General features: G+C 42.7%; 1 protein-coding gene across 2 annotated transcripts; it reads left to right on the forward strand.

The window, feature by feature from the left end:
• Window positions 1-13949: 13949 nt before the first annotated feature.
• On the forward strand, window positions 13950-23189 carry celf1 (cugbp, Elav-like family member 1; the record flags this gene model as incomplete). 2 transcript variants are annotated; one of them, XM_079554732.1, is made up of 13 exons in its annotated part: window positions 13950-14020; window positions 16829-17016; window positions 17956-18038; window positions 18250-18298; window positions 18373-18507; window positions 18611-18690; window positions 19648-19809; window positions 20494-20560; window positions 20674-20793; window positions 20912-21025; window positions 22242-22451; window positions 22560-22703; window positions 23062-23189. In XM_079554732.1, 13 exons carry the CDS (start codon window positions 13950-13952, stop codon window positions 23187-23189), a joined length of 1551 nt encoding a protein of 516 aa, XP_079410858.1. The 2 variants fall into 2 exon arrangements, with proteins under 2 accessions (XP_079410858.1, XP_079410859.1); XM_079554733.1 differs by lacking the exon at window positions 20674-20793.
• Window positions 23190-23610: the final 421 nt, after the last annotated feature.

Here is a 23610-nt window from a genome sequence, read left to right on the forward strand (position 1 = left end):
ATGTTAGAAAAATAGCCAAAAAGTTCATAAATTCATACATTTTATAATTTCATGTATGTTGATTCTCCACAATCGTTTGAGTTTACAATATACTAAAGGAGGACAAAATACATTTTATTCCATTTCTCAAAGTAAAATCAGGCAAACCTCCTTTAAATCATGTATAAAAAGTGATACAAATCGTTTGTTGTGTAAATCTGGGTTAAATTAGTTTTAATGCACATATGGAATCCCTACAAACGAGCAAAACATGCCTACAGAATGCAAGACAATCATCTGATGTAAATGACCGTAATAATATTTCCCCCATTTTGTAAATTGCTTCTAAGGTGTTATTTTGTTGCATTATAATTCATACGCTTTTATTTTGAAAGAGCTTAGAGAAGGCTCAGCGTGCGGATGTAACTATGGCAACGCAGAGGGAAGTCCTGCTGCTAACGTTATAGGCGGAGAAAGGTGCGCGTCCTGTAAAAAGATGGACAAAGGATTTATTTAAGATTTATTGCTTTAATGCTTACGGTTCCCTAGCGCCCGGTTGATGAGGGAACAAGGTTGGTATTAGTGTCTTGTCATGACATTTTATATTTTAATCGTTTTTGCGGAGTTTATATTTATAACTGTTGCGTAACGGTAACTTTTACCCACTAGAGGGTGCCAACGCTCTTCGGTTAAAGCCATGAGTGACGCAATGTATTGTAAAAAGGCAATGATTATTCTTTCATGGTACAGATATAAGGTTAAAGGACCAGGTTTGGATGTTTAATGATTATAAATAGAATTTACATAATTATAGCACTCAAAATAGAGATTGTCACATGGTTAAAAAGGTTTAAGGTAAATTACATGCTGTATGAGTTACTGATTGTATTGTTTTCTGTTTGTATTGTAGCTCTTACGGTGTGTTCACATGCAAGGCAAGGCTAAATTAAAAACAATGTGAACCATCAGTTTGAGAGACCATCTTTTCGACCGCGGCAGCTACAGTAAGAGCTTGACCCAAGCTGAGAAGAGCTCCCCCAAAGCCGAGGAAGAGCTCATCCAACGCTCAGCGCTGAGGTCACAGTGAGAGCCGCTCAAAGGTTTCATCTCCACGGCTCCAATCAAGGTAATCTGGGATCCGATGGTCCAAGGCATCTTCCAGTCCTCAACATGTCGAAATCTGAAGATGAAACGGATCACACCGAGGATCTTCAGGCCACAGCGGAAGAGGAGCTTCCACACTCTTCTCGTCAAAGGAGGCCCACAGAAAGGATGCAAGTGTATCAGGAGGAGGTAGCGTTTAGAAAGGAAAAACGGCTTCTTCATGTTTATGATCAATGGAAAAAAGAAGTACGTACAATGCGAGAGCAATTAAAGGGAGACATATCAAACAGTGAAATTATATCACTAATGAACATCATAGAGAAGGAAAGAGACAGTGTCATTAATTTGTACACAGAAATAAGAGATCACATTACTCCATCCAGTGATACAAGGCGATTTGTAGACACATGTGAAGCTGTCACCAGAGACATTATTAAAGTTTCACATGAAAGGCTATCAGGCATGGATGACTATGATAGTGTCCAAGTCAAAATACGTCTTCGTGAGCTTCGTGGACCAGACTACGCTAAATCCATTTACAGTTCCTCAGTCTCACACTCAAGTAAACACTCGTCAGTCAGTAAGTCAGACTCTGAGGCATCAGTTGTCATTGCAAAAAGAGTAGAAGCTGCAGCAGAGTTAGCAGCCAAGGAAGCAGAGTATGAAATTGCAATTGAAGAGGAAAAACAAAGGGAAAAGATTGATCAGTTGCAGCGTGAGTTAGAAAGGCTCAAGGCAGAAAAGGATGTAAAGTCTGCACGAGCTAGACTAATGACTTATGATCAAGAGATAGAGAGTGAGAGTAGTGTCCAAAATGTAAGCATTAGGAAAGTATCTCAGCAGCTCCCAACAGTTTCTGCTCCCATTCAATCTCCAAACAGTAATGTGAAGTCCTCCTCACCTCTGCAAGCAGACGCACTTTTCTTAGCTCAAGCAGTACAGGACAGTATTGCCATGAACAGATTGCCAATGCCAGAGCCCTCCACATTCACGGGTGACCCACTACATTTCATTGAGTGGAAAGCTTCATTTACTGCACTCATTGATAACAAGAACATTTCACCCGCTGACAAACTACACTACCTGAAGAAATACATAGGAGGTGCAGCTCGAAAGACACTCGATGGCATCTTCTACAGAAATGACAGCGATGCATACAAGGACGCATGGGAACGACTCGGTGAAAGGTATGGACATCCATTCGTCGTACAGAAAGCGTTCAGAGAAAGGCTGGCAAAATGGCCAAAGATACATACAAAGGACTCTACAGGATTTAGGGAATTTGCTGACTTCATTCAAACATGTTATGAGGCCATGCCCCACGTCGAAGGCTTAACCATTCTCAACGATTGTGAGGAGAACCAAAAACTTGTCCAAAAGTTACCAGACTGGGCAGCTGCAAGGTGGAATCGTCAAGCTACTCGGTTCATGGATGAAAGTGGGAAGTTTCCAAGCTTAAGGGACTTTGTCGCATTCATGTCCTCTGAAGCAAGGATTGTGTGCAACCCGATTACATCGTTTCAAGCACTCCACTCCAGAGACTTCACCACGACCACAGGTAAAGATTCTCAAAAGGAGAAAAGACCCACCTCCAATGTTCTCCACACACAAGCTGTAACAGAGACTGAAAATACAAAACAAAAGTCAAATGTTAAACCACCATGCATGCTCTGTCAAGACAATGGACACAAACTTCACAGTTGCCCGCAGTTCAAAGGCAAATCACTTGAAGAAAGGAAATACATAAAAGAGAATAAACTGTGTTATGGCTGTCTCAAACCCGGACACAGTGCAAAGGACTGTCGTTACAGGCTCGTATGTGAAATGTGCAAGAAAAAGCACCCTACTTGTCTGCACGACTTCAGCTATAACAAAGACAAATCAGCTACTAACACAACTCAGAACAATACAGAACAGGCTGCAACTACCCTGTCTCTCAACGCAGAAACCAACGATCAATGTGTCAACACTGCAATGATAGTACCAGTATGGGTTTCTTCAGAGCAACATCCAGCTACGGAAAAGCTTGTTTATGCACTCTTAGACACCCAAAGTGACACAGTGTTCATTGACCAAGATGTGACTCATCATCTCAAAGCTAAGTCCACCCCAATCAAGTTAAAGCTCACTACAATGCTTGGTAAAGATGCAGTTGTGCCTAGTGAACGTGTCTCAGGTCTCAAAGTGAGAGGCTACAACTCCTCAGAAATGATCAAACTCCCTCCTGCATACACTAAAGACTGTATACCAGTGAACCGCTCCCACATTCCTACCTGTGAAACGGCAAGGCAATGGAATCATCTCAAGGTAATAGTGAATGAGATTCCACCACAGTTTGAGTGTGAAGTTGGCTTATTAATCGGCTATAGTTGCTCAAAGGCGCTGGCTCCAAGGCAAGTAATCTTAGGAGGAGAGAATGAACCCTACGCAGTCCTTACAGCATTGGGTTGGAGTATTGTAGGCCCCACATCATCTCACAACGACTCTTTAAGCATGTCTACAGTGTGTCACAGAGTCACAGTCAAAGAGCTCCCCCTAGTGACTCCAGCAGATGCACTCAAGGTTCTCGAGTCTGACTTCAAGGATGATAACAAGGATAACAGGTCAGTGTCTCAAGATGACATTCTCTTTCTCAACACGTTAAAGGAAGGCATTTACAAAAATACAGAAGGACATTATGAAATGCCACTTCCATTTAAGGAGAGACCGCACCTACCGGACTATAGGCAAATGGCCACTGTGCGACTTCAAAGCCTCAAAAACAAGCTGTCAAAGGACCAAAGGTACAAAGAGCAGTACGTAAAGTTTATGAGTGAAGTCATAGAAAAGGGAGATGCTGAGGAAGTCCACAGTGAAGCAAAGGAAGGAGAAAGGTGGTATATTCCCCACCATGGGATATATCATCCCCAAAAACCAGATAAACTCAGAGTGGTCTTTGACGCCTCAGCAAAATACAAAGGTAACAGTCTCAATGATCATTTGCTGTCTGGCCCAGACTTGCTGAACAATCTCAACGGCGTTCTCATCAGATTTAGAAGGCATCAGGTTGCATTGTTGTGTGACATTGAAAAAATGTTCCACCAATTTCATGTGTATGAAGCAGACAGAGACTATTTAACCTTTCTGTGGTGGAAAAATGGCAACCTGAGTACTGAGCCACAAGAGTTCCGAATGAAAGTGCACCTATTCGGCGCCACGTCCTCGCCAGGGTGTGCCAATTACGGCTTAAAGCATCTTGCTAAAGAAAACGAGACACAGTTTCCCCTCGCTTCACAGTTCATAATGAAAGATTTCTACGTGGATGACGGGGTAACGAGTACAGCAAGCATCAAGGAAGCTATTCAGCTTGCACAGGAGGCTCAGAAACTCTGCGCATTAAGTGGCCTCCGACTGCACAAGTTTGTAAGTAACAACAAAACAGTTTTAGAAAGCATTCCTGCATCCGAACGTGCCACACCACAGCTTGCATGTGACCTAGCCTTTAATGACTCTAAACTTGAGAGAGCGCTAGGCATTCATTGGCACATTGAATCAGACACACTCAGGTTTCGCTTTCACTCCAACGACCAACCTGCTACAAGGCGTGGCATCCTGTCTATGGTTGCATCTCTGTACGACCCGCTGGGATTCATCTCCCCCTTCGTGCTCACAGGCAAAAGAGTGCTTCAAGAGACTTGCAAACAGGGAACAAACTGGGATGATCCCCTTCCCAGTGAATTAAGGCCAGTGTGGAATAACTGGAAAAGTGATTTCGAGAACTTACAGAAAATCACAATACCACGCTGTTATGTTCCCAAAGACTTTGGCCAAGTAGTAAAAACAGAATTGCATCATTTTTCTGACGCAAGCTCCTATGGTTACGGTCAATGTTCATATTTGAGACATGTAAACAAAGATGACAATGTGCATTGTGCTTTAGTTACAGCGAAGACCAGAGTTGCTCCTATTAAGGTAACAACAATACCAAGACTCGAACTTACAGCTGCTGTTGTCTCCATTACTGTAAGTACCATGCTAAAGGATGAGCTTGGACTGTCTCAGGTAGATGAGTATTTCTGGACGGACTCTAAAGTAGTTTTAGGCTACATCAGTAACGAAGCACGTCGTTTTCACACATTTGTCTCCAACAGAGTTCAAAAGATAAGGCTTTACAGCTCACCCCAGCAGTGGAGATATGTCCCTTCTGAGCAAAATCCTGCGGACATAGCCTCCAGAGGTTCAAGTGCAAGTGAGCTCATCACATCAGACTGGTTCAAAGGGCCACAGTTCCTATGGGACAGAGAATTACCTCCAGCTGCTGACATTGACACAAATGTTCCTCTCGGTGATCCAGAGGTAAAAAGGGTACATGTGCTGAACACGCTCAAAACAGAACACAAAGGTTTATCGGACAAGTTAACAAAGTTTTCTTCATGGTACAAAGCCACTCAAGCCATAGCTCGGCTCGTTCGCTTTGCCAAGAAAAACAAAACAACAGGTCACAGTACAGTACAAGAAAGACAAAACGCACAAAGTGTTATTCTAAAGGACATACAAGCATGTGAATATGCCAAGGAGATCAAGATGCTCAAAGACGGAAAGGCACTTCCTCACAAAGGTCAGTTGTTTCAAATGGACACATTCCTTGATAGTGATGGACTCCTTAAGGTGGGAGGAAGGCTCAAAAATGCATCATTCTCCTCCACATTAAAACACCCAGTGATAGTTCCCAAAGGTCACCATGTCACTCAGCTGATAATAGCTCATTTCCACAGTAAAGTGCAACACCAAGGAAAAGGACTGACAATCAATGAGATCAGATCAAATGGATTTTGGATCCCAGGCATCAACAAAGCCGTGGCAAACTTTGTGCACCAATGTGTAAAGTGTCGCAGACTCAGGAGAAATACAGAAGAACAGAAAATGTCTGATCTGCCAACGCAACGTTTAGATCCAACGCCACCATTCACATTTTGTGGAATGGACTGTTTCGGTCCCTTTCTTACCAAACAAGCTCGCAAAGTGCAGAAGCGCTATGGACTTCTTTTTACATGCCTTTGCTGCAGAGCAGTTCACATAGAAATGTTGGATGACATGACTACAGACGCCTTTATCAATGCACTCCGCTGCTTTATAGCCATAAGAGGAGCAGTCACTGAGATAAGGTGTGATCAAGGAAGTAACTTTGTCGGAGCTAAAAACGAACTTCAAGAAGCTTTAAAGCAAGTGGACTCCAAACGCATAGCCACATTTCTTGCTGAGAATCAGTGTGATTTCAAAATGCACACGCCTCATTCAAGTCATACAGGAGGTGTATGGGAAAGACAGATCAGGACAATTCGAAACATTCTGCGCTCAACAGCTTCCCTTTCATCAGGCAGAATAGACGACGCATCCCTACGGACATTCTTTTATGAGGCAATGGCGATCGTGAACAGCAGGCCTCTTACAGTGGACAACTTAAGTGACCCAAACAGCCCAGAGCCATTGACCCCAAATCACCTGCTTACTATGAAGTCAAAGGCAGCCCTGCCCCCTCCAGGTAAATTCATCAGAGAGGACATTTATGCACGTAAAAGATGGCGGCAGGTGCAGTATTTATCAGAACAGTTTTGGTCTCGTTGGAAAAAGGAGTATCTTTCCAGCATTGCTACAAGACAGAAATGGCACACTCCAAGGAGAAACTTAAAAGTTGGAGATGTTGTCATGGAGAAGATGGATGATCTACCGCGCAATGAATGGAGATTAGCGCGAGTAATTGAAACAGTAGTCGATAAGGATGGACTAGTAAGAAAGGCAAAGCTTCGCTTTGGAGAAAAGAAGAGTGAAAAGGCACAATGTTCTGGAAAACCTTCTATTGTAGAACGCCCAGTGCAGAAATTGGTTCTTCTATTAGAGACTCTTTAAAGGGTTACAAGTCATTTCTTCATTAGGAAATCATTCTTAATACCATTGGTTCAGCTAGCTCTAATGATTTGGTGGGAGTGTAAATGACCGTAATAATATTTCCCCCATTTTGTAAATTGCTTCTAAGGTGTTATGGGCTATATGCACAGTGACCCCACGTGATTTCCGCCTGGACAGTCAGCCAGAGGCTGTCCTTCCTGTCTGTCATCTCTTCCCATTAAAAATTAGCAGGTCCCACAGAAATGAAGCAATAGCTTAAGATTTGGTAAAGGACAGCGAGTAAAAGTTCGGATGTGGCTGGAGCAGGTTAAAAAATATTACGTGAGACGCAACGACTTCACTGGAGGAAACCTCCGTGTTCATAACGGTGGATGTTTTTGTCTTGAAGCTAACGCGGCTAACAAAATAAAAAATAAAACTAGCGCAAAGTTTTGAACGAGCCTGCGCAAAAAAGAATCGTCCTATTAGTAGTTTAAATAATATTTACTTGTTTACATGTTATATTATCATTTTTCAACACTAGCCTTTAGCTCTAAGATAAAAGCTCCTACCTTACGACAGCTGGCGTTTCCTTTGGGTGCTGGATTCACAGCGAACATGATGTTTGTAATACGTTGCTGTGACTGTCCATCAGTAACTCGTTGTCCTTAACCAGATCCTGAGCTATCGCTATTTTTGTGTGGGAACCTGCTAATTGTGAACGTAAACGACCAGCGACAGGAAGTGCTGCGTCTGGCTGACTGTCCAGGAAGACGTCACGTGGGGAAACTGTGCATATAGCCTATTTTGTTGCATTATAATTCATACGCTTTTATTTTGAAAGAGCTTAGAGAAGGCTCAGCGTGCGGATGTAACTATGGCAACGCAGAGGGAAGTCCTGCTGCTAACGTTATAGGCGGAGAAAGGTGCGCGTCCTGTAAAAAGATGGACAAAAGATTTATTTAAGATTTATTGCTTTAATGCTTACGGTTCCCTAGCGCCCGGTTGATGAGGGAACAAGGTTGGTATTAGTGTCTTGTCATGACATTTTATATTTTAATCGTTTTTGCGGAGTTTATATTTATAACTGTTGCGTAACGGTAACTTTTACCCACTAGAGGGTGCCAACGCTCTTCGGTTAAAGCCATGAGTGACGCAATGTATTGTAAAAAGGCAATGATTATTCTTTCATGGTACAGATATAAGGTTAAAGGACCAGGTTTGGATGTTTAATGATTATAAATAGAATTTACATAATTATAGCACTCAAAATAGAGATTGTCACATGGTTAAAAAGGTTTAAGGTAAATTACATGCTGTATGAGTTACTGATTGTATTGTTTTCTGTTTGTATTGTAGCTCTTACGGTGTGTTCACATGCAAGGCAAGGCTAAATTAAAAACAATGTGAACCATCAGTTTGAGAGACCATCTTTTCGACCGCGGCAGCTACATCTGAATCTCTGCTTTTTGTTGCCATTGTCAGTGAAAAGGGGCAGGATTATTCTTGAAAATGTGATAAATAGGAATTATTAGAGACTAGATGCAAGTCATTGTATGCTCACTACTGCCACCTCAGGTCTTATGCGTAACTGCAGCAACAACTTTTTGAGTGACTGCTGGATTTTAGAGGCAGTTGTTACATTAGGTCCACATTAGGACGTGGCTGGAACATGTAGGGGGATGAAAATATTTAGTTTTAACATTTTTAAACTCCATATAGTCCCTTTAAGCCTATATCCAAATTTACAAAATATATCACATTCAACTTACAAAGCAGAGTACACATAAGTTGGTTGTTTGCAAAATAAACATGACTAACACAATTTAACAGTATGAATGAAAGGAGGGGCACGTTTAACACGATTAGACCTTATCCCGTTGAAATGTCAGAAAATAAGCAAACTGCGAGGTGAACCTACTTTCTCTTTCACAAACGCCTCTGAAAATTTAGTGGCTCAAAAAACTTGGTTAGAGATGCCACGAAGTAAGTGGCAGTGCCTTAACCGTATGCGTGTTGCAGGCCCCAGGGGGCCATTTCCATCCTTGTCAAGGGGAGTGCTAACCTTCTCTCCTTTCATACAACACAAGAGAAAAGAGCGTGAGCACCGTCTTATATACGGCTCAGTCGGGCTGTGTTGCTCGGTCAGGGTTACGTCTGACGCTGCTCAAACAGGAAGGAAACCACAACACATTTTGCGCATGCGCTGAAATGGCGGCAGATATCGCATAAAAACATAAAAACAACTTCATAAACCATCATAGCTTGACACAATAACATGTACGTAGTTAACAACTTGGACCCATCGAAAGGAGGACAAATTAAATGTTTATTTAAGAGGAAAATGAATAGACCGGGCAAATTGGTTAGCCCCGCAGATCGAGCAGCAACGCAGTAACAGTTGCTTTATCAATGTTTTGAATGTAATAAGTAAGTCCGAAATACGACAGATTAATGACTGTACACCAATTTGACGGTTTAAACATTATTTAATTTGCGTGTACTTTTCTGTTTTACACAGTTTAAGTCTTGTACCCATAATGCATTGCGTGAGAATGGCTCAAAACAACGTTGTACAAACACAGCGCTAACTGTTTAACTCAGCAAGCTAGTTATAGTTTTGTGAGAGGCTTCTCCGTATGGCTTCTCCTCTAGTCGTTTGGGCGCTTTCCTTTTATTTTGTGAAGATTAGCCTTTTTTTCTACTTTTCGGTTCCAAACATGATAGTTCATAACTCAACCACAAGAGGGCGCATTGGTCTGACACACGGATAGTCCCTAACTTCACAGAAAAAAAGAGTAGCCAATGAGATATTATCCTTGTTCATGAGTTGATAATGATAGACAGCATTGATTGGTTTGCAATTCAGCTTGCTTCAAAATCTGATTCATGAATATAGGCTATACATTTTGAAAACCATGATCTCTAGGCTAATATAAACTTTATTTATATCCCGCTGAATCTGCTATGGTCAACAAACTTTACCTTCCGCTCCATTAAGTGTACTACTGAGAGGATGAAATGCTTTGGGATCCGGACTTAAGCCCTCGAAGATCCGGATCTGGTCCCCAGCGTGGGTCCCTGATACAGAGTATATAATGCCAATACAAAAAACAGTTTAAAAGCATGTGTCTGCAGTTTTAGGTGTGATCCAGCAAAAGCAGCCCATTAGTCCAGGGCCCGGTTGGGCTTTTAAGTGTGTTTGCATGTTCTCCTGATAGGTTTCCCTCTGGCTATATCTGCTTCTCTGAAAAGATATGCCTAATCTTAGCCATATTCGTTCCTAACCCTAATGTGTGTTGTGAAATCTCCAATTTTCACAGCAGACTGTCCCTCCCGGGCTGACTCTATTAGCCCCTCCGGTGCTGATAGCTATTTGTCTGATCCTTCTCCTTTGTTAGTCCAAGTTTAGGCCTGATATCCATCCTATTCTTGAACTTGCGGTGTGCAATGCTATCTTGTGTTTATGGCCAAACTGCAGGTCTAACTTAAGCAGACAATGGCTTTAATTTGGATAGATTTTACAACGAAATACACAGGGCTCTCTGAAGTATACTCAATCTCTACCCCATTCGTCCCAATAAAATAAGCAATGATCATCAATATAAGTGAATTTTAAAAGCACATCTTTAGCTAAATAAGAATCAGAAACTGTTATTGCACTATAGGTCCAGTTATCCAGCAAAAGCAGCCCGTTTGTCCAGGGCCTGGTTGGGCTTTTCTGTGTTGTGTTTGCATGTTCTCCCTACAAGCTTTAAGATACAGCATGCTTTTATTTGACAACATGTTGACCAGGCAGAAAAAATGCTTGGTGCCAGGTTATAGCACAACATGCTAATTTACACCTGTAGTTCCAGAGCAGGTTGTATTCACCTTATTACGCCTCGCCCACATTTGCCTCTTTTTGCCACAGATCGGCACTTCCTTCGTATTGACACTAGAGATAGATAGATTGACTTGTGTAAAATTTCCAACAGGTTGACACTGCACCGTTTCTCTGCACGGCCTAAAAACGGCTTTGCATTCGTGTTGTAACTGATTTATGTTAACTGATAGGTTACACAAATAATGGAGAATGCTAACGTGATGGTGCTAATGCTAACGGTGGCTAGCACGAGCTACGTCTGCCGTTTTTCACTTCTACTGAACAATCTGCTTTGTAAAATATCCATATGGGTCCGATTTACACTTGACTTTATTAAGTGTGATGAAAGAGTTCATATTCCACCAGAAAATGGCTAAAAGAGTGGAAAATTGTGTTTCTCTAAAGATTGTATTATCCCCTTGGTGAAGCCATGCCCCCTTCTATGATGAGATGCCGTCTGTATATAGAAAGAAAACATTTATATTTACGGAATTAATGAAAAAAGTTGATATTCGTGCATGTTTCACCTTAGTGACCCAGTGGTTGTATGAGTGGTCAGAATGGCATATTTTCCAGGATCAATTGTTTGGAAGATTTTCTCTGCTTACCAGAAAACTTACAAAACAATTGAAATACGCCATGCTGACAACTCGTACAGCCGCTGGGTCACTACAAGGTCATATATCCATCCATCCATCCATTTTCTTCCGCTTTATCCGGGGCCGGGTCGCGGGGGCAGCAGTCTCAGCAGAGATGTCCAAACTTCCCGATCCACACACACTTCCTCCAGCTGTTCTGACCCCGAGGCGACACCAGGCCAGCTCGGAGACATAGTCCCACCACCGTGTCCTGGGTCTTCCACGAGGCCTTGTCCCACTAGGACATGCCTGGAACACCTCCCGCGGGAGGCGACTAGGAGGCATCCGGAACAGATGCCCGAGCCACCTCAGCTGGCTCCTTTCGACGTGAAGGAGCAGCGACTCTACTCCGAGCTCCTCCCGGGTAACTGAGCTCCTCACCCGATCTCGAAGGGTTCGCCCAGCCACCCTGCGAAGGAAACTCATTTCGGCCGCTTGTATTCGCGATCTTGTCCAACCCAACCCCGTGAACTGCTACCTTAACGTGGTGGGGTTGTTTGAGTGCCCGAATGATCCGAGGAGCTATGTTGTCTGGGGCTTTATGCCCCTGGTAGGGTCTCCCATGGCAAACAGGTCCGAGGTGACGGGTCAGACGAAGAGCAGTTCAAAAGACTTCTATGGACGTACGACATACAAGGACCGAGACGTCGCCCGGCATGGCGCAGCCGGGGCCCCACCCTGGAGCCAGACCTGGGGTTGGGGCCCGAACGCGAGCGTCTGGTGGCCGGGTCTTTGCCCACGGGGCCCGGCCGGGCACAGCCCGAAGGGACGACGGGGGCCCGCCCTCCTGTGGACCCACCACCCGCAGAGGGATCCGTAGGGGTCGGGTGCGGAGAGGACTGGGTGGCAGTCAGAGGCAGGTGCCTCGACGACCTGGTCCACATGCACAGCTTCTGGCGTTCGGGACATATAATACACACAAATATCAATTTCATTTTTCGCATATAAAGTTGCATAATGCGCCTTTAAATGAAATAAAATATAAAAACAAAATTAGGCGTAATGGAAGACCTGTCTAAATAAGTACGTTTTTAGTCTTATTGACTGATTAAGGCGAGACACTACAGGGTAACTTTTTTAATTTAGAGATATCAATTCGAAACTTTTGCTGTACATCACTGACATAAATATGAGCAAAAAAAAATGTATTACGAGTTTTTTGTCATTATATGTTTTTGATGAAAAAAAGGCCTCAAATTTCCCATTTCAAGCCAAGTTTAGAGCCACACCACGTTGAATTTTACCCAAAAAATAATATTGAAATACAAGCTTTATTTTATCACAGATATTTTCAGCATTGAAAAATACCTCCAACAATCATGTGATTTTGATTTGAGCGGCTCAGCTATCCTAAGAGATGACATAACTTTACCGGGAGTGGGTACGTCTCCAGCTCGTTTCCATGGAGATGTCGAGTAAAGTCAGCAGAATTTGAGATTTAAACAGGTTATAGGTTCTCATCCAGATCCATTCTTTGATTTCTCACTGCGGTAATAGCATGTACTGTGTGGAGCTGGTCATTAGAAGCATGTTTTATACTGATGGCAACACTATAGTCCAAAATGTTACGCAGTGTACCTTTAAATGTATGTTTTTATGTTGTTAATATATTAGTTCCGAAGTCTTTTTCAGAGGGGATTTTAGATATCTTGTTTAGTAATGACAAAACCTTCAAAATATTGTTGTATGTTTGAAGTCTGTACAAGTGCTACCAAAGAGGAGATACTGAGAAAATGGCCACTGCAAAGACAATCACCCCAAATAAATATGTGGAGAAACATTGAATCAGTGCAATAATTAAACATGTTATTGTGAAGATTAGGTATTTGTTTGTTTCCAGGGGAAAGTTTACAGACACCACAGGGCACCAGATTGGTTTAGGCGTAGTATTTAAGAACTGCCCCACAAGCATTCTTTGACAGTACTTTCACCATCTGCTCCTTCATTTCCCTCTTCTTCTACACATTTCGGGGGTTGAGAAAAGTGGCAACAGTCTCCATTGATCCGCGTAAGCCCAAGTCAATCCCAGGTGTTGACAGTTGTGGCCTGGCTGTTTAGGGATCAGCCACGGTGGACATACCCTGGACTCAGCGGACCTTCCCCTGATCGCTCTGACATGTGTTTGTTTGGAGGCCCGCACAGATCTGCTTGCTCTGACAGAAACCTTTAACACCGCTCTGGGGACATCAGCAGTTTGATTGTGTCCGGCCCGGCGTCCTCTGCGCCCCTCCGTCCACCGCTCGCCAGTCCAGTCTGTTGTGGTCATCTGTGTCCGGTCGGTGATGATTCTGAAAACTTGTTCTCGGAGACTGTGAACTGTGTTTGTGTCATTTCGTTGTTTTTTTTCTCCCCTTTTTTTTTTTTTTTTTTTAAATCCTTTTTATGTTTTTTTCTTGCGGGATTGTTTGCCACGTTTTTTTGTTTCCCCCACATTCGGACATTATCGAGAGGGAAGCGTTTGGACACTGGAGTTTTGGAAAGCAGCAGAAGAAGCCGTCATGTCTTCGTTCAAACTGGACTTCCTCCCTGAGATGATGGTGGACCACTGCTCCTTGTCTTCAAATCCGGTGTAAGTTCAGGGGCCTGGCTGTGAACATGTGACTCTTTCAGGAAGTCTGGATCATTAGCCTATGTCTTGCATGACTTTGTTTCGGAAAACCTAAAAGAACAAGATCCTGCAACAAAATGCTCTTCTTCTTCTCATCAGGGAGCTAGTATGGGTTTATTGATAATCTGGTTTTATGTCATATTCTTCACTGCTGTCACTTTGGTCCTTCTTTTGGGTGCTTCTACAGATGCGTGTCCTTCTAAAGAAAAACTTTTCATTGAAAGCACTTTTCTCTTCTCTTAAGACAGTGTTGTATCTTTTTGGAAACTAAATATGGCAAAAACTAATTTCTTTTGGCAATCTATCGTATTGGAAGCTTATTTGTTCACTAGACCTTCATTACCTCTTTGTAGCCTCTTCATGGTGCACAAATATATGGCTTAGGGCAGTGGTTCTCAACCTGGGGGTCGCGAGACTGATTTGGGGGGTCGCCAGGTCTTGTAGATAATTTATTATTTTAGCATATAATGTAATATTTTATTATAGCATGTGTGTCCTGCCATTATTTGTTCTTAATTTAATACATTTTATTTTTGCCATTTGCCTTTTTTTCTTTGTTTTTTTAAGTATTATAAAGGCCAATGTCCCTATTACTCATGATGAGACCCGGGCAGGGGTCACGAACCCCTTTATCTGCCATAATATGGGGTTGCAACTCCAAAAGGTTGAGAACCACTGGCTTAGGGGTTGCCATTGATGCAAGTATTTATCTGACAAAGCAGTTTTTTTGATTGCACGTTTCTCATCTTGGACTCGGTGGTCAATGGAGGACAAGTTTGTCTTTGAGAAGCTGAGGAATGGACATCGGAAAGTCTCTAATAAAATGATATCAAAGCACTCAGGGATAAACACAGTCATCAGACACTGCAAGTCACAATGATATGTCGAGATAAGTTTCATATTATCGGCTTCATAGCATAAATGCAGGACGAATGAAAGTCAGCTTTTGACCAAACGGAGATTTTCGCTTTATTCAACTCTCCAAACGCTGCCTCTTTGGTTCTGTCCTTAGCCGATCCGAAGGCTTGTTGCAACCAAAATTGAAAGATCTTCGCTGCAAGCCAGTTCTATGAGGATTCCAACATAACATAGAGAAAATTTTATGTATTTAGTTTCCTTGTTTCAACATGGTTCATACCCAGTTTTGACTTAGATTACAATTTAGGTTGATTTTAAGTTAAGTTATACTGTGTTAATCTCAGTTGAGAAATCTGTTCTCTGCATTTGACCCATCCTCAATGTCGCGGGGCGGCCTGTAGGAGCAGTGAGCTGTCAGGGACCCATCTCCATGATGTGGAGCCAGGCTGGTGGCCAGAAACACCTGGCTGGAGGATTAACCTATTGCACATGTTTTTACCACTAACCCACGCAGACACAGGGAGAACATGCAAACTCCACACAGAAAGGCCCCGTCCAGGTGGGAATTGAACCCTGGGCCTTCGAGATGTGAGGCACCAGTGCTAACTGCTGCGCCACCGTGCTCACTAGACCAGTTTAAAACCAGTGTTAATTATGTGGGTAATTTTGTAAATTTTAGTTTAAAATATATTTTAGTGACTAAAATCAGATTAAAATCAGATTAAAATCAGATTAAAATCAGATTAAAATCAGATTAAAATCAGATAAAACTAGTTCCTGATGACTAAAACTATGACTAAAATGTTCTGGTATAATTTATTTGTCAACTACTAAAAAGTAATTGAAAATGACAAATGAAAAAGAAAACTTCAAGTGACAGTTTAAAAAAGACCAAGATCATTTAAATGCACTTAAATGTCCTTGTTGAAGGGCAATTAAGCTGCTGAACTAAAGATTAAATTCTAAGTTTGGATGACTCTTGAATAATCAAACAGTCAGGAGTCACTGTTCATAATGGGAAGTGGAGTTTTGTCATTTTTTTTTGCATTCTAATACTTTTTAATAGCCTATAGCATGTCACTATAGCAGCAATGTATGGTGGACAGATCACCTCTGTAACTCACAAATATACTCAACCATCACAACTTCTGCAGTAGTGTTAATATATACTTTTATTTCCCCTTTTAACCATGTTATGACTCATCAAAAACACACCAGGAGTAGTTTTTCACTTTGGTCGTTTCTTCTTCTACTGCTGAAACACTCCGATCTGTACTTCCTTGATTATATTGTATAGAAGAAATATGAATCTGCCCTTCATATTTTTTAAGTTCCGGTACATATTCCAACATTGGAGCAGTTTTGAGCTCAAAGTGTCTTCATCACTGTTCGCAGACAATGAAAGGAACTGAAAGTCATTCCAACTGCTGCCTACAGAGGGAGCTGTAGGTGAAATCCTAACCAGACCTGGCCTCTGTATTTCACTGTATTATTCTTCCATAAACAATATTTCAAATTATCAAGCTGTGGTACCCAAAAAAACGCTCATGAGTCTCAGTTATGCATGATATGTCTTTTAACTTTAGCTTTTAATTTATTGAATTAAAATTGTTGGCATATCACATTTATCTGCTTGGGGCTTTTCAATGGTTACAGACGATTTCCTGTCAGTAACAGCATGTGGTTTCAAGCAAAGTTTATTTCTTTTTTGTGTGTGGCATATGTCGCATTGATCTTCATTCAATCCAATCCACCTTTATTTGTATGGCACATTTTACCAACACAAAATCTCCAAAGTGCTGCACAAATGCACTAATTACTAAGAAAGAATACAAACCACCATATGTAACTTAACTTAAATGACACTGAGCAGAGGCCTTCGGCAGTGACTCAGTGCTCCTTTGTTTGCAGAGGTAAAAAACTGAACGGTTCAATGGAGCAGCCGGATCATCCCGATCTGGACGCCATCAAGATGTTTGTTGGGCAGATCCCGCGGTCCTGGTCCGAGGAGCAGCTGAGGGAACTGTTCGAGCCCTACGGAGCGGTCTATGAGATCAACGTTCTCCGAGACCGCAGCCAGAACCCCCCACAGAGCAAAGGTATGTGTAAATGTCTCCTATGTCCCGAATGTCCCAAAGCGCAAAAAAGTCTCCATCAAAGTGCTGAACTGTCAAAACAGACTCAAATCGAAGAACTATCAACAACTACTGAGTCTACGATAAAAATGTATACAATTTGTCATCAAGAATAATGCTCTTGTTTTTATCTGGGCTTTGTGTTGAAAGACACTGGAGAGACTTCCCACTAAAAACATGTACAGTAGGCCACGATGAAATAGAGTGTGTTTGAGAGTGGGGGACAACCGATGGAAAGGCTACAATCTGTTGTGTTTACATATATGTATCCATGTATGTTCATTAACATGCACTGTCCCGACCAAATAAATAAATAAATCCACACACAGTTTTTTGTCTTCACAACAGATATTTTTATTAATTTTGTCTGACACTACAAGACAGTACTAGCTGTTGATATACATACATGATACTGACATCTGCACTTGTCTGAGTACATCACAGAGTAGGGGTGAAAGAACACACCCTTGAGGTTATCTAGTGGAAGAAAGGAGGAAAATGAAGGGGTAATTTCATTGCTTGGAAATATTCTTCTGCAGGACGTCGAAGTCCTGGTGTCCCAATCTATGCCTCACAAAACTATTCTTTTGTCGTCTAATCATCATCAATATCATTGTTTTACAATTTGTATTAATGACCAATATGCACTTTACATAATTGCAAACTTTCTAACAATCCATCAATTTTATGAACAAGTTCACAATCTCCATAAATGCTCAAGCCACCACTTTGTTCTCATGCAAGATATGTCTCTCCTGTCAGGCCACATTTTGAAACATTTGAAACCTCTCAAGTCCTCTAAAAGCCCTTATAGACAAACGCCGATGTTATTTCAGTATTATAAAGGGCTTCATTTTAAAGCAATTTTGTAATGCTCAGGTCAATGTTTTCTCTGTTTTGCAGGTTGTTGTTTTGTGACGTTTTACACCCGGAAGTCTGCTCTGGAGGCACAGAACGCTCTGCACAACATGAAAATCCTCCCCGGGGTCAGTCCAGTCGCTCTACTCTGCCACAAAACTGCAATTCAAAAAGAGCAACAACGTTTTTAAAATATAACATATATGACGCATTATCTGTATTACAAGAATGCATTTCAGACCATGTTTATAAGTGTAAACTCCTGCATGGGTTTTGGATTGTGCAAATTGTAGACATTAAATTCCTGTCTGATACTAAAATAAGGCTTGGCATTTATAGATGCACCATCCAATCCAGATGAAACCTGCCGACAGTGAGAAAAACAATGGTGAGTGTCTCTTTTATCAATTTTTCCCATTTCTATTTCTATGTAATTGTACTGACTCCCTGTCTTGTAAACAGCCGTCGAGGACAGAAAGCTCTTTATTGGAATGATCTCAAAGAAGTGTAACGAGAATGACATTCGGCTGATGTTTTCGCCGTACGGGCAGATCGAAGAGTGCCGGATACTGCGCGGCCCTGATGGACTCAGTCGTGGTAAATGTGATTCTAAACAACACTAAATCACATGAAATGAAAACCAATATCTCTTCCTGCTTTGGATGGTGCAGTGCAGTGTTTTTCTTGGCCTCTTTTCCAGGTTGTGCCTTTGTCACGTTCACGGCTCGACAGATGGCCCAGTCCGCCATCAAGTCCATGCATCAGTCCCAGACCATGGAGGTAAAGGCTTCCCCTGTGCAAGTGTCACAACTGCTGCTTTTCCACTGGCAAAAACCATGTGGCGCAGGGCCTAGGTCATGTTTTTCGATACCAGTACTTAACTGATACTTGGTTTACAATGCCGATACCTGAACTTTTTCTGATACCTACTGTATACAAAAATATTTGTCATCTCGAACCAGAAAACAATAATGTGTGGATGATGTGCAAATTTACAATATTGGGTTAATCTCCATCCATCCATTTTCTTCCACTTTTCCGTTGCCGGGTCGTGGGGGCAGCTTTTGGAGCCCAAATCACATTGCACCAGCCCCTATGGCTCCTCCTGCAGGTGGTGGGTCCACAGTAGGACGGCCTCACGATAAAATGGGCCTGTTGGTCTCGCATAAGGAGCCTCTGAACCGCTCTTTGTCTGACCCGTCACCTAGGACCTGTTTGCCATGAGAGACCCTACCATCGGCATGAAGCCCCCGACAACAGAGCTCCAGGATCATCCGGGTGCTCAAACCCCTCCACCACGTTAAGGTGGCGGTTCCAGGAGGGGGGTTAATCTCCAATGTCAAGAAATGTGTGGAAAGATTTGGAATAATTTGGGGGGAAGTTGGGGAAAAGTGGAAGAATTTACATAAAAGTTGCTGGTAAGAAAGTTGGAGACTCTTGTTTTATTGTCTTCATTTTGCAACTGAGGTACAACAGTTTTATTGTGAGTCCTGAACCATGTTGGGTTAAAGCGAACAACAATGGAAACACAACTGTCAGTTCACCTGTGTTGCAACTGGATCCATTCAACATCCCACATAGACAAAGTTATTCAACTGTTATCTGACTGAAATCTGGCACCAAAGACAGGTTATAATAATGAAACATTTGGAAGGGGAAAGAATGTCGACCTATAAGCCCTCAAAACAGACTATTTTTCACAATCTGGATCTTCCGTCTTCTCTCTGGTCTGTGCAGGGCTGCTCGTCCCCCGTCGTGGTGAAGTTTGCAGACACGCAGAAGGACAAGGAGCAGAAGCGCCTGGCCCAGCAGCTACAGCAGCACATGCAGCAGCTCAGTGCTGCCTCCCTGTGGTCAAACCTCACAGGCCTCAGCAGCATGGGCCCACAGTATTTAGCTGTGAGTATGTCCCACAGAACACTCTGATTTAGTCCTGTGGAGAAAGTCGAGTGTAAATGTTCTTGTGAGTTAGGATTAACGAAAAATTTAAATCACTCTTATGTATTTTTAGCGTAGTTTCAACCTTGTTCCTGAGTTTGGGGCTCACTTTTCCCGTTTTTAATTGACTACTACCCCTTGGGCGCTAACTCCTCAGTTTTTAAAGGAAACATGTCATGAAAGGTTCAAACCATTGCTCCTTTGTCAAAAGCATACCTAGAGTCAGTTTACTTTGGTCGTTTAATCTTCTACTGCAGGAGCTCTTCATTTTGCAGTTCCTACATTACGTTGCATAATAGATATAATTCAAAAGTATCTTTTGCTTTAAACCATTACATGACCCATTCTGAGCAGCTCAGCACACAAAGCGCATTTATCATGGTGCCATTTTGTTGTTGGCATACCGTTGTATAAAATGGAGGCCAAGTTTAATTCCCTTTGCTGCCAGCAGAGAGTGCTCCAACCAAACCTTCAGATGCGAAGCAGCACAGCCCTTAGTTATGATGACAATTCAGAATTTCTTTCATGTCATAATGTAAAATATCACTGCTGAATAGTTCTAATTGTAATAATGTAATTGTCTTGCCTTATTGAAAACAGTGCCATTGTTTTACCTGTGACTTACAGTGTTGCCTGTGTTTGTAGCTGTACTTACAGTTGCTACAGCAGTCCGCCTCCGCCAACGGACTCTCCAACATGCACTCTTTCTCTGGTAAAGAATCACTCAACATACAATTCATGTCAATGGCCCCAACACACAGTACAACATTTGAAATGCACAACATTGAGCACATTCCTCTCACACAGTGACTGATGTGTTCGTAGGTTTCAACGCCATCCAAAACCTGGCCGCGTTAGCCGCTGCCGCCAGCGCCACTCAGGCATCGCAGTCCAGCTCGGGCTCCATGACCAGCTCCAGCAGCCCCCTCTCCATCTCCACCACAGGTAATAGCCACACTGTGGGTGAGGTGTACTGCTCAAGGACACCCCAAGAACATGCTATCTCCTCAGCAGCGAACGAACAAACTGTCATTGAGATTGCTCTTGTCGTCGTACTTTTTAGGCTCCTCTCCCAGCTCCAGCAGTAGCTCCTCGGTGAACCCCATGACGTCCCTGGGAGCCCTGCAGTCTCTGTCCGCGGGCTCTGGAGTCGGCCTCGGCATGGGCTCCTTGACAGGTACTACGCCAAGTAACACAGGAAAAAAACGCAAAATTGTTAGTCTTCTTTAATAGTTTTCCCAGATCAATATTGGGAAGTGATTGAATTTGCAAACCTGCCCCGTTAAATTTATGGCAGAAAATCCTTTCATTTGCACACCTTTATGAAACAGTAATTTGACTTTGGTTCTTTGCTACTGAAAGAGAAGACATTAAACTCTGTGACAGTTTTTTTTTTTTTTCATGTGGATAGGTCCAGCCATTACAGAGATATTTACCATAAACTAGGTCCAGAATTTAGCATTTAATTTTACTATAGTTATTTCAATAGAATTCTTTTCTGCACCAACTCCTTTTTAAGTGGGTTGTGTTCACGTTCTAGAATGTGATGATGTCATAATCTAAATGAAAATCTACCAATAGTCTGTTTGGGATCAGGTTCCCAAAACCCCAACCATGTTTATCTTTTGGCTGAAAGTTCTTTCTCATGACTATATCACACATACATTTCTGAAAAGTTCCACCACTTGTCAAGACCATAATGAGAAGATAAAAAGACCTTTGTTTCTATTTTCAGAATGAGAAAAGGCCCAGAAATGAGAGGTATTAGCCATAAACCAAGACAAAGCATTTTTAGATGGTTACATAGAATTCTTAGCTGCACCCAGTTAATCTTAAATGTTTATGTTCATGTGAAAGCAATCAATTCAGCGCCTCATTTTCCCACCGTCCTGTGAAAGCTATAGTGGCCTTCCCAAACTCCTCCCATAACCTTTTCTTTCTGCAACGATGACTTCATGAACTGCAGCTCGCTTGGTCTGCTGGTACCCGCCTTCTGCCTCAGGACCTCTCCCGGTGGCGAGAGTTGAAGGTCTTGATGACAGTGGGTTGCACCAGATGTTTCCAACAGACCCTCACAAAACACTTGCCAAGTGTATTGTCAGTTTAAGATTGTGTTAGCTTCTTCATGAGCACCCCCTTCCAGCTCTCACTGTTGAAGAACCAAGAGCCACCAGTAGAAGAACCAAGTCTCAGGAAAGAGCACCATTGGGCATCTCTTCCAGGAACTCCAAGAACACAGGGTACTCAAAGGCAGAAAGAATAATGATGAACTTGTTCCCCAACCCAAAGGCGCACAGACACAAACCTCACATTTCATTTCTGCAAAGATCATTGGTGTCCATTTCTTTATCTTAACATCCAGTGGTGTAAGGAACCCCATTGTTTGTGTCCAGGAATGTCGGGTCTGAACAGCTCCCTCTCCTCCAGCGGGTTGTCCGGGGGGTTGTCCGGGTCATTGTCGGGAGGTCCAGGGTGCAGTATGGACGCTCTAAGCCAGGCGTACTCAGGCATTCAGCAGTACGCAGCCGCGGCCCTGCCCAGCCTCTACAACCAGAGCCTCCTGTCCCAGCAGAGCATCTCCGCCGCGGGCAGCCAGAAGGAAGGTGTGTGGGCTTTCCATTGTCTGTCCACTCACATTCAAGGGACTGTGTGCTTAAGCCAGCATTATGTCTTAACCAAACAACTGACTTTTCAGTTAATTTTTTGGTCAGGTCCAGAAGGCGCCAACCTGTTCATCTACCACCTGCCGCAGGAGTTTGGAGACCAGGACCTCCTGCAGATGTTCATGCCCTTCGGAAACGTGATCTCAGCCAAGGTGTTCATCGACAAGCAGACCAACCTCAGCAAGTGTTTCGGTCAGTGCAACCTCATCCATAAACCACAGACTTGTTCTTCTTCTAGAAACTAGAACATGTTTTACAAGTAAAGTAAAGTAATATTGTCCGGTGTAATTGCTCCATTGGATTTTCTTTGAAGACTGTCCATTACACCACAGCTAATGATAAAGGGAATGTTTTACACGACCATGACATTAGATTCATTTAGATTTAGATGTCAATTTCCAGAACCAAATTAAGTTCAAGCACAGAATGCCAGACTGACTTCCTAGTCTAGAAATGGAAAAGAGTCTGGTGATGTGTGATACCAGCTTTGTAACTTTTTCCCATGTGTTTTCCTCAGGCTTTGTAACTTTTTCCCATGTGTTTTCCTCAGGCTTTGTGAGCTATGACAACCCAGTGTCGTCACAAGCGGCGATTCAGTCCATGAACGGCTTTCAGATCGGCATGAAGAGACTCAAGGTGCAGTTAAAGCGCTCCAAGAATGACAGCAAGCCCTACTGACTAACTGCATGGTCTACTGACATCACTGACTACCAGCAAGTTCTACTGACATCACTGACTACCAGCAAGTTCTACTGACATCACTGACCACCAGCAAGTTCTACTGACGTCACTGCCTACCAGCAAGTTCTACTGACGTCACTGACTACCAGCAAGTTCTACTGACATCACTGACTACCAGCAAGTTCTACTGACATCACTGACTACCAGCAAGTTCTACTGACGTCACTGACTACCAGCAAGTTCTACTGACGTCACTGACTACCAGCAAGGTCGACTGACTTCTGCTGAGCACCATAAGTTCTACTGACCCTCCAAAAGGACTGCACTGCTGCTCAGACTTATAACCAGTTCTTTAGTGTGTGTGAATCCAGTGCTACTTTGTTTTATTTTTGTGGTTAATGCACTTTTTAAACTAGAT

This window comes from Gobius niger (genome assembly GCF_951799975.1).
Source record: "Gobius niger genome assembly, chromosome: 4".
Classification (NCBI taxonomy): Eukaryota; Metazoa; Chordata; class Actinopteri; order Gobiiformes; family Gobiidae; genus Gobius; species Gobius niger.